General features: G+C 35.7%; 1 protein-coding gene across 1 annotated transcript in view; it reads right to left on the bottom strand.

Moving 5' to 3' along the window:
- Positions 1 to 444: 444 nt before the first annotated feature.
- RUNDC3B (RUN domain containing 3B) overlaps positions 445 to 18,867 on the bottom strand; it is a 50,530-nt gene continuing 32,107 nt past the window's right edge. The window contains exons 9-11 of the mRNA XM_053938877.1: positions 4,269 to 4,415; positions 3,777 to 3,892; positions 445 to 2,791 (exon numbers count right to left, since the gene is read on the bottom strand). Of these exons, the coding sequence (XP_053794852.1) occupies positions 2,646 to 2,791; positions 3,777 to 3,892; positions 4,269 to 4,415 (409 nt within the window). The 3' untranslated portion in view covers positions 445 to 2,645. The remainder of the gene's footprint in view (positions 2,792 to 3,776; positions 3,893 to 4,268; positions 4,416 to 18,867) is intronic.

Here is an 18,867-nt window from a genome sequence, read left to right as displayed (position 1 = left end):
TCAATGCAGTTGTTGAATTCTATTTTTTTGTGTATTTTACTGAGCAGGGGATGCTGATACAGAAGCAACTCAGTAGTCAGATCATTAAGACACTGACATTTGGGTGTGCTTTACCCAAGAAATGGAGTTCAGTCCATGGTAAAAATTCCTCACACACTGAAAAATGCTCTACTTGTAAAGACATTAGGTACCACATTAGGCAAGAGATGCTGCCAGAGGAGATGCTTAACACTGTTCTTCCACTGTGACTTTTGAATGTAAATTTACAAAATAAGGCCCAAGAAGACATAGTAGCAGCAGATATTGGATGACACTGAATGATATAGAGCAAGAAAACCAGTCTTCCCCTTGTGCAAGAAAAGTATTTGCTATAAACTCAGTAATGCTGTAATTTACAGAATGGTCTTATCCTGTGTGATTAAAAGAGAGACAACAACTTGTAACTAGTGATGATACAAAATTTTTAATTTACATGCAACATTTATGGAACACCAAGGCAACAAAACATACAGTTTTGGTAGTTTAAAATTCTTTTTTAGAAAATGGTTAATGTTTAGAACTGAGAAAGATGCGTGTAACTGACTGCCCATGCACAAAATGATGCCCAGAAACACGTCAGACTACATAAAAGACTTCAGCTAAACAACACATTTAGCTCTAAGAAAAGAGCCATCAGTGAACATGACTGAAGATCATGATTACTGCCCCCTCCAAAACACTGATGGGACATGAGAAGTGTTTAACAGCAAACAAGACCGATTAAATCACTGTACATTGATGCAGAATGTTAACCTGTGGAATCTGGATTCCCTCATTTTATTTGTAGTAAAAATGCATCTCTAATTTACAAATTGATATTTAGTAATGTTACTCAAGGAACAGATGCTCAATCTGATAACAAAAAAAGTTTCATGAAGTAATGGACATTCTGAAGGTGTATGAAAGGCTTTAATGGTTGGAGTTTATTACAGAGAAATTATCTGTGTGGGTACACAAGGGCTTGAAAGACCTGGTGGTTTTGTTAAACTGCTTTAAAATTCTGCATTAAAATAGCATCAGTGGTTGTGTACCCTGCCACAGACGTAGTGTCCTCCAGCAGCATGGACTAGAGAGCTGAGGAGATGGATTCTTATCCTCTAGCTAAATCCAACACTGCCTCGAGTTCTAGAAATGCATAGCCTCCTACTTAACAAGACTAAATATTTCAGTTAAAGTAAGAATGAATCTTTCTTTCAAGCCCACCCTATGATGCAATTTAAAGCAGTAGTGCCAAGGTATCATCACAAGAGGCAAATCAACTAAACCTGTACAGAGTGTAGTAACATACTATAAACACCTAGGAGTAAGCAATAATTAAAAATCTGTCTTGTATTGCAGCTACTCATGTAAACAATTTATGAAACTTCTTTGGCACAAAAAAGCATTTTCCCTAGCACTTATAAATACAACATACTTACATGCATTTCACTTTTGTTTAAAAAGTTACTAATCATACTGATAAGCATTACCTTGATTAGCAAAATTCATAGATAAAGGACCCATTGTATCTTACAAAGAATTAAGAATATAGTTTGCAATTCAAAAATTATTTTGCAAACTTTGAAACTGTAGGGTAATCTGGAAAGTTAGTTACATTTAAAAAAATGTCTCCCTTTTTTTTTTCCTATCAGTAATTTAAATCAATGGCAAATAATTTGAGAAAACTGACTTAAAGAATTTCTGCTGTATTACCTAAGCAAGAAAAATACCTACTGCACTACTACAGGGATGAGAAATGTATTTTAACACACAAATACAGTCATTACATTGTTTCCCCTTTTTCACTCTCCTTGGGATCTTGCCAATAAACACAGAATCCAAACTTTGCATGATGCTTACCTCCATCATCCATCTTTTCAGCAAGAAACTTTTTGCATAATGTTAGATTATCTGTAACCCAGGCCACTTAAAAGCATTTAGTGAGTTTGCTCACCATTTACAAATCTCTATGTATGCTTGATTTATATGATCAAGTTACATTTGTTATTCACATGCAATTTCAAGTGTTTGTGTTTCAGTGCGACTGGGAACGTCTCCTAAGTGCCATGATATTAACAGGAATGCAAAACCTAACACTGAGTCAACTTGAGAGAAGCTGTTGATAGGTTAAATATGCTATTTGAGGTTCTACACAACATACACAGATGAAAAGCTGTATTTTTAGGTATTTATTTGCCTACAAAGACTGGTGTTCAGGATTCCCTGTCTCTTCTGCAGGAGTTGATAAATATTTCAAGCACTGCAGAGTACAATGGCTAGAGCCGGTTCAGGCTAGTGCAAGGTGAAACAAAGCTGATGGTATTTAAGTATGGGTCTCATTTCCAACTGTTTCTTTTTAAAAACCAGTCATGAACAGATTATACATTCTTTAACTGACCAAGAGATTTAAATAATTCCAGACTAAAATAGAATATTTGAAAAGTTCTCTGGGGGGAAGAAAAAGCAGATGAAAACTGACCAAATTTGTGAATTATAAAGGTATCCATGACAAGAAAAAATAAAGCTGCTTATTTTTTAACTCAGAACTATCAGTCTTCACTGTAAGTCATCTTATGGAACATAAACCTAATGCATACAACAGAAAGCTCTTCCTTCTTGTGTGCATCTCAAGATGGTGTTAAACCTGGACTTGTCATCTCTGTTGTGGGACTTGCAAGGTATTCACTTGATTTCAGACTTGTGAGAGACTTGTAGCTTGCTACTGATGTAAGAGAGCCACAAAGACCAAGCAATGATGGAGTGTCTTCCTTTCCTGTGAAGAAAAATAAGAATTAAGCTAATCAGTTTTGCAGCACAAGAGTAGTTGACCATAAAAAATGAGAGAACAGAAAAAGCTGTTTAATCTACACTGCCTGTGAATTCCATAGTATGCTTCAGCACAGGCATGTTCCATAAATGCAATTGGGAAGACAACTTACACCACACCTTCCCTATCTAGGTGGTAAAGAGATCCCTACCCATGCCTTACAGGGTGGGCTGAAATCAGTCTTGAATTAAATTAGATTTTAATATTGCTTACAATTTAAAAAAAAATATTTTTTTTTTATCCTTGATATATATTAAAAAAGAAAGTTTAGTGGTTACATAACACTAAGGTTTTGTATTGGCAAGTCTATTTAAAACTTAGAATCGATGAGATACAAAAAGGATTCTGTTCTAACAATTTATATTCTATACCCAAAATACTATTATTTCACAATTCTTCCAACATTTTCCTGCTTTTTCAGAATTGCCCACAAGATGGAGCAGCTAAGCTTTAATAAGCATCCAGGTTTGAAAGGGGTGTATGCATATATTACACTTATATAGACAGTTCATATCATGTTCCTCTCTCTATTTTAATGGAAACACTGCATCTCCAAATAAATGTTAAATGCAAGATGTAAGAATGACAGTGGTAGTTGCAAATCCAGTGCAAATTTAGTCATTCTTTTAAAACTAAAAAGAGGAAACATAAGGAATTTGTTATAGCAGAAAGATGTCAGCAGATCTTCCTTGTAGTGAAGCCAACTGGTTCTGTGATGGAGAAGGAAGAGATGTACAAGGCATTTGAAGCTTAGCTTTAAATACAGAGAAGAGGGGTGGGTATTTTCATATATCCAAACTTATTTGAAGCAGAGTCCTTATGGAAACTGAAACACTTCATATAACAATGAAAAATATGTTTGTCTCACAGGGACTGACGTTCAGAGCTACGAAGAACAAAATTAAAGGAAGACATTAGACTGGCTCTGTACCTTCATTTAACAAGTTAATTCCATCTTGCTTCCCATCCTGTGAGTGACCTGGATCCAGAGAGGATTGAGAAAGACTAACTTCTGCTGAAAGTTGGTCCAGACTTTGAAAACTTTTCCTGCAAAGCAAGTAATATTTGATAGCAACACTTGTAAAGATCTAACTAGGTATCTTCAACTCTCCTTAAAAAGTTTTCTAAAAAAACCCCTACGCAGTTAATCTTTCTTCTCTTAAACACTATTTTTATTTCTTTCCAAAGCCAGTTCTTTCTTAAAGCAATTATTTATTTTTCTGCCCTTTTAAAAAAAATCAATCCAAAGGAAGAAAATCTTTATGGAAAACAAGAGAAACTGATTTTAGTTACCAGTGATCTTTTACTGGAGTCACTCTACAAGTGACTCCAATAGGATATGCTCCAAAGTATGCTAAGGGAAATACTAATTTTCAGTTCCCCTATTCCTCTAAGGGGGAATCAAAATAAATATGAAACTTACTCATCCCATTGTTGATTGTGCTTTCTATAGAGTAGAGTGTCCAAGGCAACAGCATTGACATCCAGAGCTCCTGGGGAAGGCCACTGATTGGTGAGGTGAGTAGTTAATTCTTGTCTTGATCTCAAGTCATTATTCTTTAGCACAGTTCTGTGAATACAAAAAAAAAAAAAAAACAAAAACCAAAAAACAAAAAAAAAAACCCAAAAAAGAGTCTATTAAATGCAATTCCTTAAGATAAAGGAAAACCAGGACATAGATGATCATAGAATCATTGTGGTTGGAAAGACCTTCAAAGATCACCCAGTCCAACCATCCATCACCCAGCACTGCCACTGTAACCCCTAAACCATATCACCCAGTGCCAGACCCAGATGTCTCTTAAAACACTTCCAGGAATGATGACTCCACCATCTCCCTGAGCAACCTATTCCAGCCTGACCACCTGAACAGTGAAAAAAATTTTCTAATATCTAATCTGAATTTCCCCTCTTAAGTCTCATTTTAAAGCCATTTCTTTGGGTTCTGTCACTGCAGCCACAGCAGAAGAGACCGACCCCCACTCACTACAAACTCTTTTCAGGAACCTGTAGAGAGTGATGAGGTCCCTGCTGAGCTTCCACTAGACTAAACACTCTCAGCTCCTCCAGATGTTCCTCACAGGATGTGGTTTCTAGACCCTTCACAAGCATTGCTGCCCTTCTCTGTACACATTCCAGCATTTCAATGTCCTTTTTGGAGTGAGGGGCCCAAAATTGAATGCAGTACTTGTACTTCACCAGCACTGAGTACAGGGCAATCAACACTATTCTTCATACAGGCCAAGATGCCATTGGCCACCTGGGCACACTGTTGGCTCATGTTTAGCCACCTGTCAAGCCCCTTTCTGCCAAACAGCCCTCAAGGCTCTCCTTCCCCAGCCTGTAGCACTGCAGGGGGTTGTTGTGACCTAAGAGCAGGACCTGGCACTTCACCTTCCTGAACCTCATGCAGTTGTCTTCAGCCCTTTGGTCAAGTCTGTCCATATCTCTCTGCAGAGCCTTCCTACCCTCCAGCAGATCAACACTCCCACCCAACTTAGTATCCTCTGCAAATTTACTGAGGGTGATCTCAATTTCCACAATCAGATCCTCAATAAAGATGTTAAACAGGACTGACCCCAAACCCAAGCCTAGGGGAACATAACTAGTGACCATCCAGATGTTCTATTTCAAGTGACCAACAGACTGCAATTTTCATAAAGCATCTAAAACTGTTAACTTTTCCTAAGGGAAGCAACTTAGAAACATACTGAGACATATTTAGGAAAAAAAAAAAAGTTGACATTTGAACGCTTCTACAAAAGCAATAAAGAAAGGCAACTGCATTTAAAAAGTTCTTTCTGCCAGCATAATGGTAATTAACAGGCCACCTATTTTGCAAGCCCACTATGGGAATGTGATGTGCTTCCCCTTGACACCATTTTTTTTTTTTTTTTGCAGCTTGAACACCCTTGCATCCCCCCTTCAAAACTTCTCCGGAATGAACTAAAAACCAGTCACGTTAATTCCACTGTATGCTTTCAGGCAAAATACAGCACACAGTTATTCTGTTTTCTATCACCTTACAATTTCTAGTAACTATGTCTATAACTGATATTAAGAAGTGTAAACTGAATACCTTAAATGCTCAAATTAGTTTTGCCTCATATTCCCAATGAAGTAAATCAGTTCTCTAAACTTCTAGAAATGAAGAAGCTAATGTGCCAGTATTGGAAATCACCTGCCAAAAGTCATACTCAAATAAGGAAAGTACATAGTTTTTTGGGCTCCAAGACAAGACCAGCCTTTTTCTAATAGCACAAGGCAACCTTTGATCTGCCCTTCTACTGCTGTAGAATAACTAGAAATAAAAGCAATAGCACTTTGTAATTGGATTTTTAAGTCCTCCAATCCACAAAATACTACAAGGAGTTTGACTATCTCTGGCCTGAAGCAAAATGCTAATTTACTCATATCCATACCAAATGTACTCAGAAGTTCAAAGCCAAATGCCATGTTGCTATCCAAAATACCAAACTGCACAGCAAATTAAATAACTATTCATAGCACACATACATTTACTTGAATTTTCCAGTAACGTTGTCAACAGGTCTATTTTTACAATACAGTTTTTATTCTGGTGGTATTTGAGCTGTTTAGACAGGAACTTCTGTAAGGGCAAATAACAGTGCCCAAAGAGCCAAAATTTCCCACAAAACAAAGACAGCAGTAAGCTCAGTAAGAAACTTTTAGCGAATTCCCTCAGCATTCATACAGGTAAAGAATCAACTTTTCTACCCAGGGATCCACACCCTCACCCCCCCTAAGAGGTCTACAGGAATAACCACTTTGCTGACCCAAAGCTCTCAATAATTTCAAATATCTTGCATGGCATTCACTTCCCCATATAATAACCCTAATCCCCTGGAACATCAAGCATTACACAGAGCTGTCACAGGTTTGTTGATTTGAGCAAACTGAAACACTAAGATAGCAAGCTTTTATGAGGTTTTCCAGGTACATTACATCACCCCCTTATTCAGAAGGACATCTTGAGTGTTTTCACAGAAGTTTCAAAACAGGACACAGTTTATATAAGCAACTATGCCCACAGTGCCTAAATGTAAATTCACACATGTAACAGGTACACACAAATTTCCATTTGGACAACCCCTGTAAGCTATCATAGACATATTATCACAGATACACATCTACAGACAAGCTGCTAATAGTGGAATTTTTGCATTTGACATAGGTTTCTATATTGAGTATATCTAATATTTCTATATTTATATTCCACAACTCTTTACACCCTACTGTGTGAACAAAGAAATTCTGAAGCAAACACAAACTTTTTGAGGAATTTTAACATAAAATTTAAAGATAGTTTCAGTTAATCACTTCTTAAACCACTCCACCATGCTCAGGAAGAAAACCAGGCATCAAGTATGATACAGAACTAAATATTTATTCTCCTCTTAAAAGCTTTTATTTTGAATCTTTAAAAATATGTAAAAAATAGATTAGAAATGATAAAATCAGTCCAAGCACAGTATCAAATATATAGCAGTAAATAAAATAGTAAAAAGTAAAAAATAGTAGTATAGAGAATAAAAGTTAGACAAAATATTCATGCCTGATGCTATTAGTTACCACCTATTTTATCAGCTTTGTAGATAATTTAGCTCTTAGCTCTTTTGCAGACATTTTTCAAGTATCTTAAGTTTCCACTGCAGCAGAGAGTCATTATAAAGGCATTGCTTGCAGGCAGAAATTCTCTTGATATGCAAAAACTGGCACTGCTTTTGTTTAACCAAACTTATTTGAAGAGTCAAAGTATTAAACTGCTCCGAAACATAGAACCATTTAGGTTGGAAAAGACCTTTAAGATCATTGAGTCCAACCATAAGCCCACCACTGCCAAGTCCATCACTAAACCATGTCCCTAAGTGCCATGTCAACAGCATACAGAATCCCCACACTCCTAATCACCATGAGGAAAGATGATCCTGCTACAAGTATTCAGAAACAGGAAAAGAGGTGGATACAAAAGCATTTACTACAGAAAAGGTTAAAAAGGAAGAAAATATGGTCAAGTTCTAATGGAAAAAGCAAATACAAATTTCAAAACTCAATATGAAAAAAAAGCTGTGCCAGACTATCTAGTACTGTCCTGCTCTTGTTCAGACAAGAAAAACACTTTCTAGAGGTTAAGAGCTCTCCAAGTAAAACAACTTATTTTATCCAAGGCATATTGAATTTCTACAGTAGTGCTCTTGTTCTCCAGAATGCAAACACAGTAACCAGGCTGGCCAGCTCTGTGCAGAGGTGCTGCAGGGTTTCAGGCAGGACTTTTCCTCACACCAGGACTGCAATGAATATGCAGTTCTATTTTTCAATAAAGTTCAATAAAATATGGTTCTATTGGTTTTGTAGCTGTGAGGATTTAAGAATGATGCAAGATAAGGTTTGTAGACAGTATGTTAAGCCATTTAATATAGGAATAAAAGTAAAGACACACCAAAAAGAAAAGAAGGTAAGTAAGAGAGACAGTGGGATTTACTAAAGGAGGAAGTTAAAAAACAAGGAAATACAATTAAACCTGAGTGAAAACAAGCATATACACCAAGCTGTTAACTCCTTTTCTTCAGTCTGGAAAAGAAGATAAAAACTGGCTAAAAGCAGTAATCTCAGGAAGGCAGCTAGTACATGGAGAATACAGTGGATCTTAGTAAGAGATTGTAAGGCTGTGTTTTGGATGAAAGACAAGCAGCGTGTGAGATACGGCTGAACAGGGTATCCTGAACTAACACAGTGGGACTGCAGAGTGCAGAGGTTTAGTGCAGTGTAGGAAGATTATGTAAAAACTTACTGTGAGAGCAGGGGGGTTAAACCCATTTATGGTACATTCTCTAATCTAGGCATGAAAAAATTCTTGATTGTCTGAGAGCCTGTGAACTTCCCCTCTCTCATCCAACGAAATGGTATCCTCTGTGTCTACAATTATTTCCATCTTTTTACAATCATGTTGGCAAAAAAGTAGCAGTAGCTGTTCCATAATCTGCAGAAAGTTAACAGATGTACCCTTAGCAATCCTTACCCCAAACAACACTTTTGTAAGATAACTTTATATAGGGTTTCAAGTTCTGCAAACATTATAAAATAAAGAAATAGCGAAGAGATAGGCAGAGAAAGAACATTCAACAACAACCAAAACATCAGTCTACTACCAACATTAATCTCAAACTGAATCCAAAAAACAGCACTGTATCAGCTACTAGGAAGAAAATTAACTCTATCCCAGCTGAAACCAGGGTATTTCTTTTAAAATTACCAAATACCCTTTGTATTACTTCACAGCATAGATTTTTCCATAATGCATATATATATATATATATATATATATATATATATATATATATCGGGAGTATAATATACAAAGTCTTGCCATGTTGTCCCAGGATAACATTTAGGCCACTTGAATTGTGGGATTGTTTTTAATATCTGAAAAAAAGAAAAAACTCCACACAAATTGAAAATACTACTGCAAGTAGTAATTTCCTTGGCAAAACAATCAGCAAATGAGATGAGAACATCTTAGTACTAAATTATATGATTAAAAACTAACAAATATTTGCCTTACATTTGTATTTTTTTTCTCTATACGAAGAACTACTATTAAAATTAGGCTCCTGTTCAAAAACAAAAAAAAAACCTGTTCTGTAAAAGCATCTTGCTAAAGAGTTCCTGCCTATTACAAAAGATCACTGATGAGACTAATCAATACTAACATACTCCCAGGGTGAAAATAAGTGTCTGCAGACACATGCTCTCTCCAGGCCTGTAAGTTTACTTATGTTTATTCAAGAGTAACAGAAGCAGCCAAAGCATTCATCAGGTTTACACAGCTATTCCCAGAAATATCTCTGCATGCTCTTGACTTCCAGTTCTTTAATTGTGTATTTAAGAAGCTGGGAAATGTGAGATTAGTGAAGTCTTCCAATAAACATCCTCCTCCTCCACTGTTCACTTGCCCTATGTTTGTCAGGTACTCTCCAGAATATTTACATGCAGATTTCCTCAACTTTTATTATTTTGAGATATTTATATAATGATTTAATATTTTGAGAGTATTAAGCACACACAGGATATATTTTTGTACAGTACACACAGAAAAATAAAATGCAACTAACAGATTACTGCCCATTTCCATCCGTGCTGCCTTTCAGTTCTGGCACAATCATGTTAGGGGCCACTGTGTAAATGAAGCATCAAAAATAGCTATTTTAATTTTTTTTACTAAGCAGCTTTTTTTCTTGTTTTGTTTGTGTTTATGTTTTTAAAATTTAATTTTTAAAACCCACAAACACTTCTGTTTGCACTAGCACTGTTTTTGGCAGTTCAGCTGCCTCCCAAGAGATTAAGAAATTACTGCTTTGAATTAACACATCTAAGACTTCTGTATCTTGAAAGTGTGACCTGAATTAATAGTGAGACAGAGGGACAAAAGACAACCTGTATGTTGGGCTCCTGCATGCACAACAGAAATTATAGAAGTGATTATAGCTAGTTACTTACTATATTGTAACTATATTACCCCTGGGAATTTAAAAATAAACAAGTAAATAAAATTTAATCAAAATTTAGCCCAAGCTAATATAGAAAAGCCTTTCCTGCATAACCACATAGAATTTCTGGTGTCATTTCAGCTACACCAGATTTCCAATTTCCCTTGCATCAAATGCAGATTCATTGGAAGCCTATTCCAAAAGTTCCATTTACATAGGGTTTTTTTTTTTGTTCAACAAAACAAAGTTCTGTTTGTCAGTTCTGTTTCCAATTATACCTATGAAAAACCAGTAATTTCTTACCTGCAAGTTTAATTTCTCCAAATCCAGAAAATGCCAGTCCAGTTGGCAATTTGCCCTCCTACCAGCAGATGAAGACAGGAAATAAACCAAACAGACTAATTCCCTAAGAAAGGGAATTACATCAGATGAGTGTTCCAGTTCAAGAACTACCTGAGTAGTGAAAAGTAAAAGTGAAAATAAAAGCTTAAAAAAAATAAAAACATTTGCATAAGAACAAGCTTTAAAAACTTTTATTTAGGACAGGGAATATGGAATGCAAACTCAAATTGATAGCATACATGAATATAACTAAAATCTGTAAAAGCAACTCCAAATAAAAAGAGAACTTCCAAGCTGTCAGTATTCTAGCACAGCAGTGAGCTGTCTGGACTGGTATGTCATTGGACTTTGAGAAATTAGATCAGCAGGTATGAAAACGAGTTACTTACCAGTAGATTTTGATGCTGCAATATAGCATCACTCTCAGATTTGTGCCCTGTACACTGACACACTATTCCCCAAACTAGATGCCAGAGCAGTTAGATGCCAGCAGACTTTCTAAAGGCAGTTGCTGCAGTGAAAAAAAAAAAAAAACAGGAATGTCCTACTGCAACACATTTTCTTATTCTGACTGACCAACAGTGCCACAGCCATGGCACTACTTGTGCCACAGAACAGATAACCTTGAAGCTTCTTCAGCATTTTTTAATCCTCCTTTATTGTCTCTTAGAGAGATCTTGAACTATATCCTAACAAAATTAGTTATCAATTTTATACAGGCTTCAATTTTCTTGACCTTTGGATAACTTGAGGAAGTTTATACTGTCAGAAATACCAACAGCTGGACTCCTGAGTTCTAGTCTGACTGCAGTGGAGACTTTGTTTCTGAACATAGACACCCAGAATGGATCAAAACATACCATAATATATTAGCTTTGCATATGCTCACTAAAATAACACTGCAGCATGTGACTGCATGGTTATTTGTCCATGGACAAATAACTAGGCCTGATTCTCTGGAGGAGGATAACAGGCACAACACAGCCAGTTTTCCCAGATAGTAGGTCTTGACAGAAAACAAGAATGCTGAATTTGATCAGCAACCAAACTACTGAAAAAGTAAAGAGCAAATTTCAGTTCTTCAGCTATCAGATCATCTCTGCTGGGAAAGGAAGGACTCTTAGCAAAGAAGCTTTTTTTTGACAGATTGTCTAATCTGCCTTCTGTAAATATCCTCTCAAGCTCAGTTTGTCGTTTAAGGAGTCTTTTTTCCTTATGTCAGTAATGCAAATACTACATATCTGTTTATAGCTGAATTCCTTTTAAAAAAAACATTTCTACAGGGGTGTGGGAAAAAAATAAATCAAGATCTTTCTTCTTAACAGATCAGGAAAACTGGTATTCTCAAGAATTCTTTTATCATTTTAACTTGATTTCCTTTGAATTCAGTAAAAACAGGAGAAACAAGTGCAAAATGGTTAAGTAACTCTGGGTTGACTGAATGACCACTTTGTCTTTAAAATTCCACTATCATATTCAGACAGCAAGAGTTTCATGAGAGATATCCCATGGGGTAATTGGACGATTAATCTTCTACATACATAGGCAAGTATTTACCAAAACTAGGATATATAAGCACTTTCAGAATGTAAAAGTTTTAATTACAAACAAATTAAATTATTAGCAGCAAGCCTTGAGTAATATAAGTCCTTCTTGGCAGTTGAACGAGAATTAATAGAACTGCCAAACTATGCAAACAGTAAGGCAGAGCTGCAAAATCTTAGAAATTGCAGAATAAAAAAAGAGGAGGGCAAAAGTCTGATCCAAGGGCAAAGGGGTGAAAAAAAACCCAAACAAAAATCCACAATCAAAGATTAACACCAGAAACAGAATCTTTGCCAACGTAATTTGAGTTATAATTTGGATAACAACATAATGAAAAATTACAATGTTAAGTGGCTGCATAAGAACATCTCAATGGCCAACAGAAAAAATACCCACCTATATCTCAACCACTTGCTAGCCAAAACAAGACAGCAGCTAATACAAGCTTCTTGCCCAGGAATCAGGGAGCACACTGATTGTATTTTCTTGGTTATAACTTCAGGCATTTCACTTTATCTATTTAAAGCCTTTCCGGAACTAATTTTGACTGTGCTTTATTTTAACAAAATACTGAAGAAACACAAGACACAAATTTAGAACTGGAAAATCAAGTTGTAATCTAAATTTACAAACATCCATAATTTAAAAAATATCCAACATTTTTGCAATCCTGTATGCACACTGATCTGTAATTCACCTTTTGTTTTGAGCAAACTATTTGTATTTTAGAGAAACTTATAATTCTGTTGTGAAAGTATAAAAAGAATTGGCTAATCTTTTCCTACTGGATGAAACTTAATTCCTGATCTGATTTATTTAAACCAAAAAATCTAGTAAAATAAATCCGAAGTTTAGGATAATTTAAGTATCAATTTATTTTGTCTGATGAATTGTTGAGATACTCCTTCAGTATAGCAATGATAAAGTAATGTCTGCAAATACAGACATAGCCTCTCCTCCCCATTCTAACTTGGTACTGTTCTTCAACCCTTAAAAAATTATTTTTTCCACTATTTGTCATTTCAAGTCCATTTTGTTTGGTATTGAACTTCATGTAACTTGCATTAAAAATATTAGAAAAAATTAAGTTCTGCTCAACTTTTCTCATTTATGTATAAGCAATATGAAATATTTGCTTTTCCCACCAGTATTTTCTGGAATACAGAAGCATATGTACAGTAGGTGAGTATGAAGATTAAGAAATGAAGAACAAAACCCTGTGACTCTCAGAAGCAAATGGTAATGCAAGGTTATTTATCTAAACAGATAAAGCACAAAGAAATCAAATTCAGGCTCTGTGATTGCAATCCAGCAGTTAATGATTTTTATGCATCATGATTAACTTACCATAATTTTTACCTGTTTCTCTCTAATCTCTCCATTTGCAGCATCAAGTTATTCAAACTCTTTTATGACAACAAAGCCTCAAGGTCACCTGAGGTTCCAGACACGAGATAATTCTCTTTGTGAAATGAGAAGAGGAAGACACTGATGTCTGCTGTATTGCTATGCCAAAGCAAGTATTCTTCTTCTGCCACAGTTCAGGTAGAGCTCAGGTATAGTGACAGAGGAAGAAACTCCTAATCCACACAATTTGCTTTCCTACCATGAGTGCACATCATTTGCAACTGCATTGTACTGAGGCCTTCAGAGGCTCAATACTTGTCATTATTATTATTTTGAATGGCCTTATTTTTCCCTGTTCCCAATCTTTTAATTCTACATTGGACAAATATTCTGGAATTTGGAATGCATAGGTGCTAATGTCCAAGTAACTGACTTAAAGCTTTCTTGTTTGGTAGTTCTATGTAATGCCTTTATCCATAGAAGTGAAGCTATGTGAGAAGAGAAAAAAGATCCCACTATAAAACCAGATTTTAGCCTTACACATTAGACTCCTAGAAGGGGACACACCACCATGCTAATGTCATTAAGTATGCAAAATGGTGAAAGAAAAGACCCTGTGGGTCTCTAACCCACCAAGGGAAGTGCAGGGCAGAAGGGAACAGAGGGCAGACTCCTTACAAAAGTACTTTTCATTTTGGAGTCAGAAAACATTTTCCTCTAAATATTCCAATACATTCTCGAAGACACCAATAGCTTCAAAAGCTTTAAACTTTTTTTAGAATGTTAAGGTTTATTTTAAAATAAACCTTTTAACTCCCCTTTTTAATAGTTTGGAATAAGGTATTAAAATATGAGGGGTTAAAAATAAATGCCTCCCTATCTACTGCATCTTGCAGAGTAAGCCCTTTCCTTCAGGCTGCTATCAACCCAGAAACTTTTGGCTTCCACTTGCACAAGAAACCCAGGTGGATTCTAAGAACAGAATAATCATGTTGGAGGCTTGATTGCAAATTGTTTAATTGTACATATTTCTGCCTCCTCCCCTGTATGTTCCTCTCTGAATTGCAGGAGTCTCTCTGTCTATGTCCTACACCCAACTGAACTTTTCCTAGCTATATTTGCAAAAAAGGAAACACCCATGTCTTCCTGGGTTTCCACCTCACTAAAAACAGAACTTCCTTTCTTGCTGTCAACTCATGCCCTTGTAAAACAGAATGCGATTACAATATTGCAGCAAAGTTGAAAAGAAAAAATTACACAAAAAAAATTCAAAACACTGCCTAAACAAAAGTTTAAACATGTCTCAGAATATGTAATTTTTTTCTATGCTGTAAAAACAAACAAACAAACAAACAAACCCCACCACACACAGACAAGTTTTTAACATCTCTTAGAATATGTAATATTTTTTCTGTGCTGTAAAAACAACAACAACAACAAAAAAAAAAAACAAAAAAAAAAAAAAAAAAAAAAAAAAAAAAAAAAACCAAAAAAACTCCAACAAAACCATACACAGACAAGTTGAAAAAAAAAAGGACCTGAAAATCAACCAAACTGCAATACTAAGGATTTCAAACTGCTGCTCAAACTTGAGGGAGAAGCAGAGGATAGACAGGAAGCATTACAAAAAAAAGCATGGCTAATGTGAATTAGGGTTTGATAGCAGGACCCATTAAAGCTTTAAGAGGAAAGGATTATCATTCTCAGTTTTCACATTCTAGGAAAGAAACTTGCCAAGATCAAAGATTAAATTTTAATCTTTCACTTCCTTTCAGGGAGGAAATAAAGCAGCTGCAACAAATTGGATTTACTGTACTTAAGCAGTTGAGGAATTCAGTTTCTTTGAAAAGAAGTCTTAAAAGAGGGACAGACTATCTGAAATGAAGGCAAGGGGGCTAAAAAAATCGATCCAGATTTCCTATTTCTCCAGATGATTTAGGTTTTGAGCTAGGATTAGAAAGCCAGGCAACCCACATTAGTTTTACTCACAAGGAGATACAAAACACAAACTAAATTTCAAAGCCTTTGCTCAGACCCTCCTGCTTCCATTTCCTTGGAGAAGCTTTCCTCTGCTTTGTCCCTGACAGCCCAGCCACAGCCTGCATCCTCTGCAGCCTTGTGCCTTCCTCTCTGACCCTCCCCTACCTGCACATTGTGGCAGCACACTGCAGACTCCAAAGCATTTGCAAACAGCATCCTGACAAAGTGAGGACAAGCAGAGATACTATTTTCATAAGCAAATTTTTTAACCAAATGGGGCATGGCCATTCATTGAAAAGAAATCATCTTTGCTATAGAGAATATAGTGTGTCTTCCTTTACACAGTCCATAATAGACCTGGTAGCTCATGGTGTGTTTGAAACAGAGAAGCTAATTTTGCCTGGAGTTAATCACGTCCAAATTTACTCTCTTTACAAATACAGCTGTATTATTCAGACAGAAAATGTAGTATTGCTGGATATTAAAATATTATTATTAATACAATAAAATGCTAAGCTATATTAAGACATTAAGAATGGAGGAAAAGCATAGTGTGGACCTTGGAAAGGCTAATTCTGAAGGAACAGCCAGACAAATTAAACCTATCTTTAGGATTTGACAACACATGAAAAAAAATTCTTAATTACACAGTCAAGCTTAATTCAGTAGAAGATGTAAGTGTCCCTATAATTTAATTTGATGCTTATCTATGCATTAACCAGTAATAGAATTCCAAACATGGAAGACTGAGTTTTTTTCCCCCCTAACTTTTCTTCCCTCCACAGAACACCATATCAAGATGGTGATCTAGGAAGAAACAGTAGAGGGAGATAAAAAAACAGAGTGGTATAAAATATAGAATAGTCATTGAATGTACAAAATACATTTCACATAAATGTGATAAATTGATAAAAAAATTACACTAGTGGGGACAAAGGGGCTGTACCATCTTACTCCAGGTACACCAACCTGAAAAGCTGAAGAAATTATTTAGGAGGAAACCTATGGTGGTAAACCTTACACAAATCACTGTTTTCATTTCAACAAAAATCAAAGCAAAAGAAAAAAAAGCTTTTAAAGCATTTTCAGAGTTTTTCTGCTTTGCATACAATGCTTTCCTTTTTCCTTTTACTTTGTTTAAAAAGATGTTCTATGTTAAAGTAATCAACTTTTATAACATCAGTGAGATCAATTTTTATAACATCAGTGAGTCAATATGCAGGAAATGAGCCAATCACAAAATTGATGGAATCTCTCTCATAATCATACATCAATATTTAACATATATAAATATCAATTTCAGATGCAGAATCTGAACTTAAAAGTAATAAAAGCAGCGTTTGTCATAACACAGGTAAGTGTGTTAGTCAAAAGAAAGACTAAGAATTGCCCTAAGAGGGGGAAAAAAGTCTGTTTAAGCTGAACTAAAGAGTTTTAATGCAAGGATATTGTGGGCCAATGGTTCCAGATTTTGCCCAGTCACATCTTTGACTGAGCTAACTAGTCCTTCAAGGCAGTAGTCTCAAAGTGAGATGCAGAAGATAATCCTTTGGAGTACTGGAAAAAAGCCCTTATTGTACTGCTAATAATTTTTTTTAATGTAACATTTTGTTTATTTCATCTTTATCTTATACTCTTCAATTTCTATTTTTGTATGTTTAAGAATGCAAATAATACATTGACACAATACTATATTTATGTCATTTATAAATAATTATACACATATTGTGGGGGTTCTTAGAATTTTTTTTATTGATGGGGTGTGCAATCAAATGTCTCTGTGCTTCCAGAGACATTCAACGTTTCTTTACAGAAACATAGAGGATGAAGGAATGTCTGCCTCTGTATATTTTGAATACTCCAAGATGCAGTTCCTTGATGATTTGGGATCCCTATCCCATCAAATTAAAATTCTGTAATTTGAATGTTACAGAATTCAAACTATTTTCCTCATCTAGACATTCCACAGATCACCGGCTTCTCCTGGCTGTCCTCCTGTGAGCTGTTATTTTGAAGCACTTAAGAGCTGTTAATTTTATGTACTTTAAGGCCTTTAGAACTGCCTCACTCTCACTGTAAAAATACACTATTCTTAGAGAAGAGTAGAGCTAAAAGCACTGTTCTGTAGTGTTCAATTCAAGCCCTAGGAAAAACACATCACAGTGATGACATCTATGACATCTGAAGAAAAAAACTGAAGGCCCTGAGTGGCTCATCATTATTACAGTTCACACAACTGAAATGCCTCCTGAACACTGAGGGACTGGAGGCATCAAACACCTCTCCAGGAAGCCTGTTCCAGTGTTTGACCTCCCTCTGGGAAAAGAGATGTTTCCCAATGTCCAGTCTGAACCTTCTTCCTGATGAGCTGTGTATTAGCTTAAATGTGCTGAACTGGTAATCCAGTTGTCTATTGCAGATTCACTTCTCCAACTTGATTTGCCATCAGATACCTGCCAACAAAGTAAGAGGTCCAATCCCCAGATGGGTAGGCATATTGCTAAGAAATGCAATTAAGCTGAGAGACAAAAAAAAAAAAGTTACTCTTTTGTGAATAACTAATTGATAAATTTTCAGCTTCACCATTTTCCAGATACTGGTATTCATGAGATCTGTAAAATGGCTTTGAACTACACTGGAAACTATGTTGTTCATTGTAGTTTGAATATCCAAGTGAGATAAAGTTAACTTTGTGAGACAAAGTTAAGAATACTGAAAATTGTAGAACATGAAGCATAGCGGCTATAAAATTCCTTCCAAATTTTTATGAAGTCCTATCCCCATATTTATTTCATGCTTTGCAGCAAACCCCCTTAGTATATGTACATACAGAAAAGTTTCTCTGTAGGAAATCTAATGTTTAACCTGAAGGTCTTGTTGATCTGTTGATCCTGGATTAACTGATTTCCAAGTTTCAGTAACAGCAACAGCCTATACCGTCAACAAAGTCAGACCTCTATTCCTTGCCTTACTTTTTTTTTTTTTTTGTGGTGGGGGAAGGCAGAAATAGATATAGACTCAGATTCTGTCAAGTCCACTGACAAGACACATAAAACATTTTGCTTTGCATGCCTGTGAAATAGCATTTTGGAAACCTCAACAAAACTTTACTCAGCAAAAGTTTAAAGTCATAGACCTTGCTACCTTAAGAACAGCCAGCAGAATAGAAGAGCATTATCAAAAAGAAAGTATAGAATGTTTATTTATAATAGTTTCAATTACACAGCAAACAATCCTAAACCAGATCTCAAAGTGTTTTACAAACAGCAATGCAGTACGCCTTGGGCAGAATTACAATCC

The sequence above is a fragment of the Vidua chalybeata genome, chromosome 1, assembly GCF_026979565.1.
Source record: "Vidua chalybeata isolate OUT-0048 chromosome 1, bVidCha1 merged haplotype, whole genome shotgun sequence".
Classification (NCBI taxonomy): Eukaryota; Metazoa; Chordata; class Aves; order Passeriformes; family Viduidae; genus Vidua; species Vidua chalybeata.
The sequence above is the reverse complement of the archived record's forward strand: the minus strand, read 5'-3'. Positions and strand labels throughout refer to the sequence as shown.